Source organism: Hyperoodon ampullatus, assembly GCF_949752795.1.
Source record: "Hyperoodon ampullatus genome assembly, chromosome: 1".
Lineage (NCBI taxonomy): Eukaryota > Metazoa > Chordata > Mammalia > Artiodactyla > Ziphiidae > Hyperoodon > Hyperoodon ampullatus.
In genome coordinates, this window is record NC_136914.1 from 112,072,424 (window position 1) to 112,089,986 (window position 17,563).

At 38.4% G+C, this 17,563-nt stretch overlaps 1 protein-coding gene across 1 annotated transcript in view; it reads left to right on the forward strand.

Annotated features, from left to right (window-relative positions):
* Positions 1–17,141, forward strand: part of SLC16A9 (solute carrier family 16 member 9) — a gene marked incomplete at both ends in the record, with an annotated part of 34,873 nt that extends 17,732 nt beyond the window's left edge. The window contains 3 exons of the mRNA XM_079697685.1: positions 9,952–10,047; positions 15,386–16,303; positions 16,954–17,141. Of these exons, the coding sequence (XP_079553811.1) occupies positions 9,952–10,047; positions 15,386–16,303; positions 16,954–17,141 (1,202 nt within the window). The remainder of the gene's footprint in view (positions 1–9,951; positions 10,048–15,385; positions 16,304–16,953) is intronic.
* Between the last annotated feature and the right edge of the window lie 422 nt (positions 17,142–17,563).

Genomic DNA, 17,563 nt, shown 5'->3' on the forward strand with positions numbered 1-17,563 from the left:
ATCAGATTATTCCTTTTAGGACAAACCCCTTTTTACATAGAAAGTTGAATCATTATGCCATTGGCATGATTTGGGCATTTCCCCAAAACTTTGGACTTAGCATATAAAATTTCATGGGGTTTTACTCCCTCACATGGTTTCAAGGTTAAGGTATAGCCTTTGTGAGTACATATCCAAAGTTGTCACTGACTTAAAAATTGACCAAAAGTGAGTGATACCATAGTATTTGTATTCCCCATAGATAAAAATGAATTTTTTTTTTTATGCGGTACGCGGGCCTCTCACTGCTGTGGCCTCTCCCGTTGTGGAGCACAGGCTCCGGACGCGCAGGCTCAGCGGCCATGGCTCATGGGCCCAGCCGCTCTGCGGCATGTGGGATCTTCCCGGACCGGGGCACGAACCCGTGTCCCCTGCATCGGCAGGTGGACTCTCAACCACTGCGCCACCAGGGAAGCCCAAAAATGAATTTTTAAAAAGAAAAAAATTAAGGTACATTGTTTAAGATTTTATGTACATTTGATTGTGTTGGAAGCATATCTAAGGGTATATAGAAAGAAAAAGACAAAATTAGGTAACTCCCATAACTAAATTTCAAAATTTCTATAGCAATGGAGAGAGCTTTACCAACCTGTGAAACTGATTTTGATTTGGCTTATGGTGTTGGAACCTTTCAATAGCTAACCCTGTCCCTTCTCCCCACAAACCCATGATCTTCTGTTAATGAGATAGGATTTGATATTGGTCTTGACTTACTCTTCTGGCTGCTGGTGGTGGTGGTGGGCTTACAGGGCTTCCACTTGGCTTTCCCCACTATGGTAACTTTTACTTCACTGGCCTAAAACAATGTAGATAGAAGGTTATACCAACTACTATGTACATGTGCTCCAATTAAATATCAGGAACTGGGGAAATGGCTAGGATGGGCCCATGGACTCAGTGGACCCACTGTGAGCCAGACCTGGGCCATGATCCCGTGTATTACCTGGCCATCATGTGACCCCCCTCTAAGGGTAGGCCATGTAAGTGCCTCAGGCCCCTAGTTAACAGTGCCAGTTCATTTCCTGTGTCCTACAGTGCTCAAAAGGCAACCCACTGTCCCTTGTGTATGATACCTAAATAAGTGATCGTAGTTCTCTTTGGGGCAAGATTCAGGGTATTATTGTCTATATATTTGCCATAGTGTTTTTTGCAACGTCCTTCCTTCTGGAATCCTGGCGTTTCCTTCACTTAATGGAATCTGGGTCAGAAAACAAGCTCACGTCTGAAGATTGTATATGACTCTGATTTGGCAACAGGTTCTGAATCCCTGTGGCTAGGAAGAGGCTGTCAGCTCATGGAGAGAGCCCTGGGCTTCGGGTCAGGAGACATAGGTCCTGTGAGTTTGAGCAAGCCCCTGGGCCTCCAAGAATGACTGTCTCCTCATCTCTGAAGGCAGACTAAGACACCTACCTCACGTAGCTCTTGTAAGGGCTAAGTGAAGTCGAGCAAAATAAAAATAAGGTAAATGAAAGAGTTGAGTTGGATTTCAATAGTAAAAAGTCAATTTAATTTTAATTTCAATAATAATTTTACAGGTTCCAGTAATTTAAAATAATTTTTAAAAAGTTTAAAGTTTTAATTTCAATACTTAAAAAGTCACGCACTGTAGTAATTATTGGGCCCCTGTGAGCTACTTCTTGCTAGGAGATTATTAACACTTATTATCATGGTTGACTTCTTTGTGGTTTTATTTTGTCAGTAGGCTCAGAATATAGGGCTCATGGAATATTTGTAGGGTAAATAAATGGGAATTTAATGAACAATGACACTTCCATTCTGTCGCCATTGGAAGTAGAGTATCCAGTTGAAAAGGAAGTGACAGGAAATTATTACACCGTCTAAACTCCTCCCTTCTGTATTATGAATTCCTTAGAAAAAACGAGAAAGATTCAGTCTAATGATAACATATATTGAGCACCCATTCTGTGCAGTATTCTAAGCATTCTCCTCTGTCTGGAATGAACTAGATGGTCTCTTAAGATAATATGGCACAGGCAGGAGCAAGCACTAACAGTCCAACTCGGGGGTTGGGCTGTGTGGGTTAAACTTATCTTACTCACTTGCCAGCCGTGGACTGTAGACATGTTACTTACATACTGTTTTCTCAGTTTTTAAACTGAACATAATAATAGTAACTGCCTTCTAGTGTTTTGTGGATGGATGAGTTAAAGCAATAAATATTCACTAGCATCACCATCATTATCAGTTTTGTGACCTTGGAAAATTATCCAACCTCTCTGAGCTTCCGTTTGTATTTCTTATGAAATGAGACTAACGTGACTTCACAGAGATATTGTGACTATTCATGAGATAATGTATGTGGAGAGGCACACGGGTGTTTAATGAGTGTTTGTTCCCTTCCCCTTAAATTCCTTTCTGATCTCTTAGTTCAAGACCACAGCAGCAGCTTTTTGTAACTGAAGAAGCTCTATTGAATCAGAAGTATTTGTATAACAGATTAAATAATATAGAGAAAGAAAATTAAAGTTAGATGGTATGTTTATAATAGAAAACATCAAAAAGAATAGTGAAGTGTATTAGTTGGCATAATTTTGTTTTACCATTTTTAAAAAAATACTGTCTTGAAAATATGATGTTATCTTGTTTGGGTTTTGTAGCTAGAATAAAATGGCAGCTTGCTGGTTTTCAAGTGACTGTATGTCCTACTGCCAAACCTGGTCATTCAGGCTCCTGTGTTCTCAATAACTTTACTAAAATCGGGAAAAAGAAAATGTGGTGGGAGACTGGGAGGAATGGGAAGAGGGGCTGCAGGAAATATGCCCTTAATGACTTGCTCAAGCTTCTTCCCAGTCATTTCCCTTTGCTTTTCTGAAAAGCACAACTCAAAATCCATTTCTTGCTTTCTCTTTTCTTCAGATTATATTGTTCCTTAGCTACCTGATTACTGTTTTCTTAATAATATCTTCTTGATTTTGGAAAACTTCAATTTTCTCTTCCTCCATTTTCTTGGTAATATCTGCATAGTCCATTGAGCTTGAGGAGGGCATAACCCACTTTCACAGACAAGCTGATTCTCCTTCTCTAGTGATGGCAAATTAGATAAAGGTTGTTTTCTGGATATTCGCTTTAGCAGTTAGTTTTATAAGCCCTTGTTTTTTGTTTGTTTTTAAGAGTTGTGCCATTAAAGATGGGCTTTTGTCTCTCATGGCTGTTCAGTTATAAAAAGGAACTATGATTTTCTAATTAGTCTTAGGCTAGAGCTATATAATACCATAATACTCAGGTGGAAAAGTGAAAAAATATTTCAGCATAAGGACTATTTTTGGGTACTTCATTATATTCCAAGCACAGATACTGAAATCTTTTACATTTTTTTATGTCTCTTAATCTTTACAACTATCTTATGAGATTGTTTTAAAGATAAGGAAACTGAAAGTCACACAGCCAATAAGTGATAGAGTTGGGATTTGAATCCACGCCTGCCTGATCCCAAGCCTGTGCTCTTGACCAGCCAGTGTCATGTTCAGGGTACTCATGCTAAGCATATAAAGTTTGTGCTTTAATCAAGCCAGTGTCAAAGCTATATGCTTTTGTAAAGCCATGTCAATCAAAAAGCTAGCCAGTTGCTTAAACTTTTTCTTTTTAAATTAATTTTATTTATTTTTGGCTGTGTTGGGTCTTCATTGCTGCACATGGGCTTTCTCCAGTTGTGACGAGTGGGGGCTACTCTTCATTGTGGTGCATGGGCTACTCTTCGTTGTAGTGCGTGGGCTTCTCATTGCGGTGGCTTCTCTTGCTGTGGAGCACGGGCTCTAGAGCGCAGGCTTAGTAGTTGTGGCACACGGGCTTAGTTGCTCCACGGCATGTGGGATCTTCCTGGACCAGGGATCGAACCCGTGTCCCCTGCACTGGCAGGCGGATTCTTAACCACTGCACCACCAGGGAAGTCCCTACTTAAACTTTTAAACTTTTTTCATGCAGATGTTTTAGGCTAGAAACATAAACAGTAATTGCATTTGGATGCTCTAAACGTATTTTTTTCAGCATCCAAAGTTCCATTCTCACAATTTTATTTCTAGAAATAGATACTTCTGGAATATTATAGGCTATTGCCTACCTTAACCTTTGGTCAAGATGATAAATCCTACTGGCTCAGCTATTCTAAGAGGTGATCAAATACTTGTTTCAGAACATAGAGAAGGGAAATTCTCCCAGATGACCAAGAGGCAGGCCCAGGAGGCACACACAGTGACCAGCTGTTCTGGTTTGCCCAGGACGAAGGGGTTTTCCAGGATATGAGACTTCCAGTGGCCAAACCAAGAAAGTCCTAGGTGCTACACCTAACCCCTATTTTACACATAGAGTCTGGATTCTGTAAGTTTACCCTCATCACTTTTTAAGATTGCCATATTAGAATGCACTATTACAAAAATATTCCCTTTTCATAGAGATAATACTGCAGGGAGAAATTTTCATATATACAAGTAGGGGCTTGATAGATGTCTGTTTAGTTATATACACAAAAATATGTATATAATGAAAGAATATTTTAAAACAATTCATAGACAATTTTCAAAATATGTACACAATTTCCAATGTTTACTGCTTGTTCGTTTTGTGTGATTTTATTCATATGCTGCTTCCTTAGAGATGCTTGCTTTATATTTCTGAATTAGATGCATTTATCATATTAGAGTGTTTTACTTCAGTTATATTTTCTTCTATCTCTCTTATCAGTTTAATTGATCTGGGTGTTCTTTAGTTACAGATAGAGATTAAGAAAAATGAGGAAATGAGGCTGTTAAGTATGATTTGCCCAAACCATGATCCTGTAATACATACAAGTTGTAAATTAGTTGTATCTTTTTTTTTCAAACCATATAATTCTAATTCTGTATTCTAATGATGCCATCCTGTTACATGAATTATTGTGAAAGTGAAAAAATCTTAAATATTTTTACAGCTAAGATTTATTTTCTGGCCTAAGTAAAAAAAAAAATCAGCATCATTTAATTGTAAAGCAGAGGTAAAGATATATTTTTAAAAATATATATTCACAAGCATACATACTACCGTGTGTGTGTGTTTGTTATATGAATAGAGAAAATGAGACACAGAGAGGAAGAGAAAAATGCAAGAGAGAGTGACAGCCAGAGTAAGAATAGATAGAAATGGTTGAAATTAGCCAATGTGACTTAACATTGGGGAATTCAAATGAGGTTTATGGGAAAAAGTAGTAGAATAACTTTAACACTCTGTGCCAGGCTCAGACCTGGAACCAGAATACTCAGATGAATAAGACACAGCCTGCCCTCAGGTAGCTCGTTGTCTAGTTGAGGGAGGAGACTTGTACATATGTAACTTGTAACACAGTAAAATAAGTGCAATTATAAAATGAAAGCAGCATTCAGTGTGGGTATAGTATGTATTTGTGGGAGAGGGGCTGCAGAAGAAGACTTCATGCAGGAATTGGTGCTTGAGCTGAGTCTTGAAGGGCGGGTGGGATGTGATCAGGTGGGCACGGGTTGGAAAAGGAGTGAGGGTGGTGGGAGAAGGACATTCCAGGAGCTCAAATGCTCAGAGGCATGAGATACAGTGGATAATAGGGGTCTTTTCAGAGATATTTGTTTAAGGAATGCACATGTCACGAGGGGACTTGCAAATATGTCAAAGCTTGGTTTGCAACAGAGACCTGATGATGGAGGGTTTATTTGGACTTTATTGCAGGAGAGTAATGTGATGAGAACTGTATAACAGTGGGTTAGACAGTAGATTGGTGGAAAAAGTCCTGGAGGCTGAGATGGTGATTAGGAGGCCATTGTTCAGAACAGAAAAGATCTGGAGGAGGTAAACTGAGGCAGTGGTAGTTCACACGGTGGGAGGTTGATAATTGAGGCAGTGGGAGTGATAAAGAGCGTGATGTCTGGTTTGATGGGAGGAGATCAGGGAAAAGAGGCCTCTGAGGTTGTGGTCTCACCCAGAGTATGTGGAATGAAACATAAGGTATGGAAAGGAAATGCTAGAACAGGTAAATATGTTTAGTTTCACCTATGTAAGTAAAGGCAAACAATTATATTTTGCTAATGATTATGATTTGAATCATTAGTAGTTTAGGTATTTCATTTTAAAAATGATTATGCTTATCCTGGAGGTCGATTCTCAAAATTTTTTCACTGATAGGAGTCTGATCAAAAATGATTGGAGGGGCTTCCCTGGTGGCGCAGTGGTTAAGAATCCGCCTGGCTATGCAGGGGACACAGGTTCGAGCCCTGGTCGGGAAGATCCCACATGCCATGGAGCAACTAAGCCCCTGCACCACAGCTACTGAGCCCACGAGCCACAACTACTGAAGACTGCGCGCCTAGAGCCCGTGCTCCGCAACTAGAGAAGCCACCACAATGAGAAGCCTGTGTACCTCAACGAAGAGTAGCCCCGCTCGCCGCAACTAGAGAAAAGCCCACGTGCAGCAACGAAGACCCAACGCAGCCAAAAATAAATAAATAAAATAAATTTAAAAAAAAAAAAAAGATTGGAGACCAGGGAAGTCCCTGGTGGTCCAGGGGTTAGGACTCAGTGCTTTCATGGCCGTGGCCCAGGTTCAATCCCTGGTCAGGGCACCAAGATCCCACAAACCACGTGGTGTGGCCAAATTAATTAATTATTTTTAAAAAATGATTGGAGATCAAAGAAGGCTTTAAGGCCGTGGTTTCCAGACTTTATATTCTTAGAACACTTTACACTTTTATTTAGGACCCTAAGGAACTTTTAATTATGTGGACTTTACTTATTTATATTTATTCTGTTAAAATTTACTGTATTAAAAGGTGAGAAATTTAAAAATATTTGTTTAGTAATTCGTTTAAAGATAATAATAACAAACCCAGTACATGTTAGCATAAATAACATACTTATTATGAAAAACAATTCTATTTTCCAAAAGAAAAAGTTTAGTGAGAAGGACAGCCTTGTTTTACATTTTTGCAAATCTCCTTAACGCCTGGCTTCATGGAAGACATCTGGATTCTCATGTCTTCTCTGTACTCAGTCTATTGCAATGTGCTTTTTTGGTTGAAGTTTATGAAGGAAATCTGGTCTCACACAAAGGAAAAGGGAGGGGTTTTCAATAGTCTTTTCAGGTAACTGTAGAAACTCTTCTTTGATACTATCCCAAAACTTGATGTATGATAGTTTTCCAAGGGTTAATTGCAATATGGAACCTGAAACCACATCAATATACTTTTTGTGCTCTGTAATATTAAATCAGTTTGTTTATTGTGTACTTTGAATAGGTCAGCATTCAAGTCTGATTTTGTAACATCATGAATTGGTTATGTGAAAAATATTCTTTCTCTGAGTTATGCAAGAACTTTAAAATGTTGACATATTTTATTAAACAACAGCTAAAAAATTCACTTTTGTTAGTATCACCAATAGGCTTATCAGAAAATCTTTATATGTTGGGAAGCTGTCAAATCATGGTGTTGGATAAAAGTTTCCAAAAGTTCTAATTTTTGCTGGAAAGCTCAAATTTTATCATTGGTAACAGTTATTGTCAGTTATTTTCCTTGTTTGTTTTCAAGAAAATGTCTGCCAAATACTCAAGTCTGAGTAACCATAGTTTGTGTCTGTCAGACATTCTTTCAAATACCTACAGGGTTACATGGAAAAAGTGGCTACTTTAGCTGGCTACTAAAACAATTGCATAAGTGCTTTTTCTTGGCAACAATTGTAATTCAGATGAAGCATTTTTAAAAAATTTGTTTGCTTTTACTGTGAGTGAGTGGTGATGAAACATATAAGGTATGAAGTTGGATACCAATATCTTGATTTGTACTAAGGCTCTTGAAGTTTTTCTCACATGTCTTTTGCACCAATAGCATAAATGTGAACACAGTGAAAAAAGCAGGAAACATGTCAGTATCATTATGAAAATAGTTTTGACTTCATGGACTCCATTGAAAGACCTTGAGGACCATCTTTTTAATAGCTGGTGGTTTAAGGTCATCCTAATACAGATGTGGGAAAGCATTATGTCACCTTCTGCTTTTTGAAAAGTTTAGAGAAAAAGCATTTCAAATTTCTGCTACTTTAAAAAAAATGAGATGATCTTATCTGAAACCCATGGCCTTGAAATAGTTTTTAAAAATTTCTTCCTTTTTAGTCTAAGGTAAAATGTTTAAAAGTTACTGTTTTAACTTTTCTAGCATTGGCATTTAGTAATCAGAAATGCCTTTTTTTTTTTTCTTGTCTCTAATGCCTACCATTTGACAGAGCCCTGACAACCAAATCACACAAAAGTAAATTCATTCCCCCTCCAGAAGCTTTCTGAAATATAGTTTTAGTTAAGGGTGATATTTTTTGGCTTCACAAAATTGATCGTTCAGGAACAGGTCTTATTTCATCGAAGTATATTATATGTAATAATGATAAATGTATAAATCAATCCAACTCATGTTTTAATGAGATGGTATCTCTTCCCTTAAATCACACAAAAGTTTGCTATATTTTAAAAGGTTTATTTAAAGTATAATTATTTTCATCTATCTCATTTCTTTAAGAATACTTTTTAATGCAATCACAGATGATCATCTGGGTCCTGAGTTAAATGCTAATTTCCTAAAATGTTTATGCATTGTATTTGTTAAACCCATGTATTCTTTCTAATCATAGTCCAGGTCGCAATTTGAAAGTAATGAAAATGACCTTAATAACCCACCTAATGAGTCATAGTTAAAATTAGTTTTTAGACGACGGCTTTTGTGTTGTTTATAGGGTGATCCCCAAGAACAGACGATGTTGCAGAAGAAAGGCAAATGTTATGAGTTAGAAGCCAGAGGAAATTTTTATGAAAAACAAAACTGGGGTTATTAGATGCTTAATAGAGAGAAAAAGATTAAGCCAAGAAACAAGAGCCTTAAATATTGCCCTGTGGTCTCAAGAAAGGGATAGTAAGTTGTAAGGGTTTTTTTTTTTTCCTAACTAAAAGAATTTCAAATTTACAGAAAAGTAGAGAATAGTATAGCAAGCAACCATATGGTCACCACTTAAATGTAACTGTTGTTAATATTTTATTGCATTTTCTTCCTCTTTTTTTTTGCAAAGATATTTTAAACTAAAGACATGATATTTTACTCCTAAATAAGGTAGTTTGCATCTCTAAAAGATAAAAACTTACAAATATACATTTTACGATGATGGTATGATCTGAGAGCGCCAGAGGGCCTTTGTTTTGCAGACTGGGGTGTGCCAGGCTATGAAGTCTAGCAAAATAGCTTGGCATGATGAAGGGGATTTTATAAAATTGTTTAGAGGACCTAGAGGAGGAAGAACACTGAGCCAAGGGTAAAGGTGTGGAAGAGAGACAGAGATATTTTAATGGGCAAGTTTGATTAAATTTTGCTATTTGGGGCTTCTCTTTTGGCGCAGTGGTTGGGAGTCCCCCTGCCGATGCAGCGGACACGGGTTCGTGCCCTGGTCCAGGAGGATCCCACATGCTGCGGAGCGGCTGGGTCCGTGAGCCATGGCCGCTGAGCCTGTGCGTCCGGAGCCTCTGCTCTGCAACGGGAGAGGCCACAGCAGTGAGAGGCCCGAGTACCGCAAAAAAAAAAAAAAAAAAAATTTGCTATTTGTTGTGTGATTTAACCATTTTCTCTATCTCTCCATAATGTCTTAATTTAAATTTACATTATTCATTCATGCTTTAGAAATTGGATTATTTTTTTGACTTGGCCCTGACCTTAGCGGGGGTGTGGAGTGAAAACCAAGGCTGCCCAATGTGTTCATTGGAACTGCACAGCTAACATCAGAGGGATCTAGGAACCCATATTTTGAAGAGTTTTAGCCAGTTAGTAACAGAATGTCCTATTAGAGTTATTTAATTACACCTCTTTTTTTTCTTCCATTGAAGTAATACGGTCTGGCTTAATTTATGCAATGTCTTCTTGTGTTTAGGTCTCGGATGTGGTTTATTATACACTGCAACAGTGACCATTACGTGCCAGTATTTCGACAGCCGTCGAGGCCTTGCACTTGGCCTGATTTCAACAGGTACATTTTCAATATAAGTACAGCATTGGCATTCTTCAGCCTTCTAATCAAAGTTAGAAGTTACAAAGCACAGATATGTTTAACCAACCATGCCCCTGCTGCCATTCAGGTAGCACAATTTATTTTACTCTAGTCTTAGAAGGAAATTTTATTTTCCCCTGTAAATATGGGTGTAGCTTTCAAAAAACCCTAAAGATACATGTATGAAAAAGCTGGGGCATTAGATGTCCAGTATAATATTGGAAAAGAAAACTTATGGGTCCAGTAAATTGAGAGTCACATGCTGGTGAGAGCCTTGCTAAAAGAAGCAGAGAGCGCTTAAGTAAAGCACCTGATCCCTGGGAAAGAGAGGAGAAATGGAAGGAAAATGGGTCCCTTCAGGCCACTGTCAGGAAGAACAATGCTGACACCTCTCCAGCTCCATTTATTGTGGAACTTACGGTTTTCCCAAAGTACTGGTTTGTGAATACATCTCGTTGGTCTATTTGCATATCCAAACAACAGACTGTTTACTCTTGTTATTCTTTTAATAATCAAGAGATGAATCACTGTGGACGGGGCGGGGGTGGGGGATGGGGGGTGGGGGGGTGAGCGGCTGTGTGTGTGTAAGTGTGTAAGTGTAAAAGCCTTCTGGACTTGCTCTGATATTGTAAAGTGGTGTTTTACTTTTCAGATGGATTTTTTTCTAAGCTATTTAGAGAACTTATCAAAATTTCTGTGGCCAGTGCTTTACGAGTTTGCTTAGGAGATAAAGCTGCCAAGCTTACTAAAACTTGTATTTAAGTTTACATTGCTACTTGTTTGTGGGTAGATATTCCTGGGAGGTCAGACTTTCAGATAAGCTGAGTACTTCAGTATTGTATCTGGCAGCAGGATCCAAACTAATGTTTTGTTCCTGAGGCCAATGCAGTGGCAACAAAGTGCTTCCAGATCAAATTAAATCGAGCTGGATATTTACCCAAGGTGGTTTAAGGAAGCATTGCCAGGAAAGAAATGTGAATCATGGCCTAGGAGGAAACAGGACTGGAGTCTGAGGGCATGGCTAAGGCAGAACTGGGAGAAGAAAGAGAAAAAACAAAAGATGGAGAATCCAGAGCAGTTGGAAGGCAGTTTAAAGAACCTGACAGCATCTCCCACAAGTGTGGGAGGGAGTGTGAGAGCAGGCCTGGCAGCTTAAAGGATAATAGGTCTTACCTATACTGTATTTTTTGTAGAGGCACTATAACGTAGTGACAAGCCTGGACCCTGGAGCCAGTCTGCTTGGTTTTGAATCCTGTGTCACTCAGTAGCTGTCTGGTGATGGACAAGTTACCTGTTCTGTGAAATTAACTGTTAAGCCTCAGTTTTCTGAACTGTAAAATGGGGATAATAATAGTACCCATCTGTTAGGCTGCACCCTGTAAGGCCTGTGCTTGCCCAGCTTCAAAACAGAAGAAAGAGCCTGGAGTCAGCGACAGAGAAATCAATGGTTTAATGGAAGGGGGGAGCTTACAAATCCAAAGCAAGATCCTGGAGTGATGCCCCACCGTGTGTGGTAGAGGGTGGGCTAGACATGGATGCAGGTTTTCGCTCCCGGGGTGGGGAGGGGAGATTGCCAGTTATAGGGGAATTGACATCAGGTTGGCTCATTGGTTACCGGGAAACTAGCAGAGAGGCACACACCTCCCCACCCCTTGGATAAGAGAAATCACTAGGTGGGGCCTGGGGCCAATATATAGGAAGGTCAGTCATGCGAGTAGGTGTAGGTGAAGCAGGCACTGGTCAGGCAGGGGATGTGCAGAGAGCAAGAGAACAGCCATCTTGGGTGGCCTGACCATACACCATCACATTGGGTTATTGGGAATATTAAAGGAACATATGTGTAAGGCACATGGCAGGGGCTCTAAAAGTGTTAGTCATTATAATTATGACCTAGGTTTCCTTTAACGTCCGAATTTATTTGTGATGAAGATGTTGGAAATTGTATGCTGAGAGAGCTGCTCTTGCTTTCACTCAGTCTAAAGAGGAGAGCATAAGAGACTGGGCTGTGGCACACTGAACCAAAATGGATTGACTGTGGACAATCTAGATTTGGCAGAATTGGGGAGTTTTTAGTTGTAACACATAGGAAGTTAGATGAGGCAAAATTAAGGAGCAGCATGAATCCACTGTCTTTGTCTATTCAGGCTGCTGTAAAGTAGCATAGATTGAGTGGCTTATACACAATAGAAATTTATTTCTCACAGTTCTGGAGGCTGGAAGTCTGAGATCAGGGTGTCAAGGTCAGCGTGGCTAGATTCTGCTGAGAGCCCTCTTCTGGGTTACAGACTGCCACCTTCTCCCTTTGTCCTCATGTGGCAGAAGGGAAGAAGAAGCTCTCTGAGGTTCTCTTTTATAAGGGCACTAATCCCATTCAGGAGGGTTCTACCCTATGACCTAATCACCTCTCAAAGGAGAAACCTCCTAATTCTATCACACTGGGGGTTAAGATTTCAACTTACAAATTTTGGAGAGACACAAACCTCACACTGTAGTATCCACCTTCAGTGAAAGTGGTGACAAGAAAAACAGAACTCACAGTAGAGTTTTTCTTTAATTGAAAAAAAACCCCAAAAGCAAAATATAGTTGAAATAATGTGACCTGGGACTTCCCTGGGGGTCCAGGGGTTAAGACTTCGCCTTCCAGTGCAGGGGGTGCGGGTTCGATCCCTGGTTGGGGAGCTAAGATCCCACAGGCCTCGGGGCAAAAAAACCAAAGCATAAAACAGAAGCAGTATTGTAACAAATTCAATAAAGACTTTAAAAATGGTCCATGTCAAGAAAAAAATCTTAAAAAAAAGAAAGAAATAATGAGACCTAGTTGAAATATAGTGATCCAGTTGAAAGAAAGAAACATGGGCATGAAATGGAGGTTTTGGGGAAACGATCTTAATCCCTGGTGAACAGGGATTGATAAACTAATGCCCATGGACCAAAACTGGTCTATTACCTGTTTTTGGACAGCTCGTGAGCTAAAAATGGTTTTTACATTTTTGTTTCATTGAAAAAAGATCAAAAGAACAATATTTCATGGCACATGAAAATTACGTAAAATTAAAGTTTCAGTGTCCATAAATAAAGCTTTATTGAAACACAGCCATATTCGTTCCTTCATGATTCTTCTCTGGCTGCTTTCACACTTCAAGGGCCAAGTTGAGCATTTGTGACAGAGATTGTATGGCCCACTATGCCTTAATTATTTACTCTCTAGCCCTTTATAGAAAAAGTCTGTTGACCCCTGGTCTTAATCAAAGCATGAGTGTATCTCTTATTGGTTCAGGTTCCCTGAACATCAATTCATATTTTCCCTCTTTGTGATAATGTATACTTTAGGCATGCATGGAAGCATAATTAGTGTTTTATTTCACTTTTTCCTTTATAGTGATGATTTTTAAATTGGGATTTTATTTTTGAAGATTAAAAATTATGGTTTTACAGTTTACACAGTTCCACAAGAGAGCTCTAATTACTCTTCACTGCCCTGAAAGAATACCTGCATCTTTTTTTTTTCTCTTCTTTTTGGCCAAGCCTCATGGCTTGTGGGATCTTAGTTCCCCCACCAGGGATCGAACCTGGGCCCTCTTCAGTGAGAGTGCGGAGTCCTAACCACTGGACCGCCAGGGAATTCCCTCCTGCATCGTTCTAAGCCATAACTACATTCTCATGGGCTGTGGGCTCTAAAGAAACTAATGTCCAAAGTGGAATTTTATTTTGCTGCCCTGTCATACACTTAGCATATCATAGGTGTTTGATAAAACCTATTGAATGGATTTTATATGTTTCCCTTATATTTCATGATGTTGACAGATAAAGTTAGCTGGTGAGCAATGGGGAATTATTTATTTTCTCAACTTAAGGTCAAAATACAGAACTTTCAAAATACCAAGAATATTTTAAAGTGTCTAATTATATGGCACTTTTATAGAACTTCTACAAAGAAATGGTGTTAGAGAAAAATATGAATTAATAATGAATGGATGCTAATGCAGTATGGAATTATATGAAAGGTCCTCTTTTCAATTCTTTCAGTTCATTTTCTGAAATGCTTTCAACTTTTGAAGTATGTGCCACTTTTAAAAAGATAAGGCAGAATTCAATTCGTCTACTTTTATAACTTCTCAGTAGTCAGCAAAGAGATACTTTCTTGGTAGCCACAAAAAGATACTATTTTAGCTGTCATTACATTATTGTGAGCTGTTAATTAACATTTACAAGGGAAGATTTTTTTCTTTGGGGATGAAGGAGTTAACTTTAAATATATTAGGAAGGGACAACTGTGATACCAAAACAAAAAAGAAAAGTTTTCTTATAACTCTAAGACAAAGCCTTTTGGTTATTTGTAAGAATTTTTGATGAGTTTTTACCATAAGCTTGGCATCCTATTGGGGTTTTGATATAATTTGGTATAGACCGTTTAAAAAGTATGATCAACCTATTTAGACTATTTTTTAAATTATAGATCTACTTATTTCTTTCCTGTGTTTTCACGTGACATTTCTCAGTGGTATTTAAATTTTAAAACAATCAAAAACTTGAAATCAGAGCCATATAAGAACACTGCAAATTAATTGGGCTAATGTAACTTTCCATTCCAGTGTGGTTAGTGTGATCTGTGCTTTAAAAATGGAGTATTTACAGTGTTGCCCAAATGTGCAACCCAGGCATATTTTGTAATTTTAATACCCTATCAGAGTTCACTTTACTGTTCTCATAGTTTATTAATATCAAGCATCCATTCTGGTGATTAGCAATGGATTTGAGCTATCAAACCACTATAAATATCCTAAAACTAAAATATATCCTTCATCTCAAAAAATAAAACGTGAGAACTTTTCTTTTCCAAAAGGAATGCATATATAACATGGAGCCAGAAAAGTACTTTTTTAAGTACCCAAAAAGGAGTTGCATAGGTATTTGTTAAGGACGTTGGGCTCCTGCTGTCAGACTGGGTGTGAATCCTTCTTAGGGCATTTACAGCTTTCTGATGTGTGGCAAATTTCTCAAACTTTCTAGCCCTAGGTCACTTCAAGTGTACACTGGGAATAATAATAGGACCTACCCAATAGGGTTATTGTAAGGATGAAACAAGATGGTGCAATGTAATGTGTTTAACACAGTGTCTGACCTACAAATGCGAATTCTTAAAATAAATTGTCACTATTGTTGTTGTTATTATCTTCAGCATTCTTGCTGTGATTTTAATATGAAGGCACACACATGAATGCCAGTGTAAAAAAAGAAATCAAATTGTAATACTAATAATGCTTGTCCTGAGAGCCCCAAATGATAAGAGATTAAACAGTTACCATTTCCTTTTTAGGTTCAAGCATTGGACTTTTTATATATGCTGCTCTGCAGAGACTGCTGATTGAGTTCTATGGACTGGACGGATGCCTGCTGATTGTAGGTGCTTTAGCTTTAAATATATTAGCCTGTGGCAGTCTAATGAGACCCCTTCAGTCCTCTGATTGCACTTTGCCTGAAAAATTAGCTCTGGAAAATATACCAGATAGATACTCGATTTACAATGAAAAAGAAAAGAACCTGGAAGAAAACATAAACATTCTTGAAAAGACCTACCGTGGTGAGGAAGCATGTAAGAGCACTTTAGCCAGTGGTGACTGGAAACCAGAGAGTCTGCTTCATAAAAACCCAACAACAATGGCACACACAAAAGAGACTGAAACGTACAAAAAGAAAGTTGCAGAACGGACATATTTTTGCAAACAGCTTGCCAAGAGGAAATGGCAGTTATATAAAAACTACTGTGAAGAAACTATGGCTCTTTTTAAAAACAAAGTATTTTTAGCACTCTTCATCACCATCTTTCTTTTTGACATCGGAGGGTTTCCACCTTCATTACTTATGGAAGATGTAGCAAGAAGTTCAAATGTGAAAGAAGAAGAGTTTCCTATGCCACTTATTTCCATTATTGGCATTATGACAGCAGTTGGTAAACTCATTTTAGGGATACTGGCTGACTTCAAGTGGATTAATACCTTATATCTTTACGTAGCTACCTTGATAATTATGAGCCTGGCCTTATGTGCAATTCCGTTTGCCAAAAGTTATGTCACATTGGCACTACTTTCTGGGATCCTAGGGTTTCTTACTGGTAATTGGTCCATCTTTCCTTATGTAACCACGAAGACTGTGGGAATTGAAAAATTAGCCCATGCCTACGGGATATTAATGTTCTTTGCTGGACTTGGAAATAGCCTTGGACCACCAATTGTTGGTAAGATATTTATCATAAAGTCAATCCATTTTACTGTTCTTCTTTGTAACATCTCTGGATACAGAAATTCATACCATAATAATAGCACAGATTTATACAAAATAAATCTGCGTAGAATGTCTCCTGGTCGTGATTTATTCAAAATCACTTTGATGTAGTTGGAAAAGCCAGTACACTTGCTCAGGAATTTGTGTTTATTCTTCATCTGGGAGAAACCCAAAATGCCTGCTTATTCTTGTCCAACTATTTGAGAAATTCTCCTCCTCTAACTCCCATTAGGCCACTTTTTGGGAGTGGATTGGGTAATATATATCCTAATCTGCACTGTGTATAAATTTTTTAAATTAATTTTTTTATTGCAGTATAGTTGGTTTACAATGTTGTGTTAGTTTCTGCTCTACAGCAAAGTGAGTCAGTTATACATACACATATATCCACTCTTTTTTAGATTCTATTCCCATATATATAGATCATTACAGAGCACTGAGTAGAGTTCCCTGTGCTATTCAGTAGGTCTTTATTAGTTATCTATTCTATATATAGTAGTGTGTATATGTCAATCCCACGAACTGTATATAAATTGATGAAATTAGAGTATTCCTATTCATACTATGTCTATCAAACTCACTTTTTTCTTCCTCTCTTTTCAGGTTGGTTTTATGACTGGACCCACACCTATGACATTGCATTTTATTTTAGTGGCTTCTGCGTCCTGCTGGGAGGTTTTATTCTGCTGCTGGCAGCTGTGCCTTCCTGGGATACATGCAACAAGCAACTCCCCAAGCCAGCTCCAGCAACCTTTTTGTACAAAGTTGCCTCTAATTCTTCTAATGTTTAGAGGAATATTGGAAGGCACTGAAGACTGTTTTCTCATAGCAAAATTGCACTGTGGCTGATCTGAATGAATTTTTTTTTTTTTACATATCCTATTCTCTATGTACTGTATATGTAGCCTCTATCTCCTGTATTTTTTTTTTCTCTTTTTTCCTCTTTCCAAGAAGTGGGACTCTTCTGTTTTACTGTTATTCATGAGTTCTGGACGTTGTGGTTATTTTGGCCAGCCTCAGAAAGCTTTCTCTGTGTAAAGAAATATGATTTCTCTGCAGACTCCATTAGTTCCATTGCAAGGCAGCCAGAGGAGACTCTAGCTATTTTAAAACTGGTGCAAGCAGCGTGGCGAGATATGTGTGTAGCCTGCCAGGGTCTAAATCACTCTCTTCTCTCTGCTAGCCTCGCTAGTAAATAGAAGACTTCGAGCCA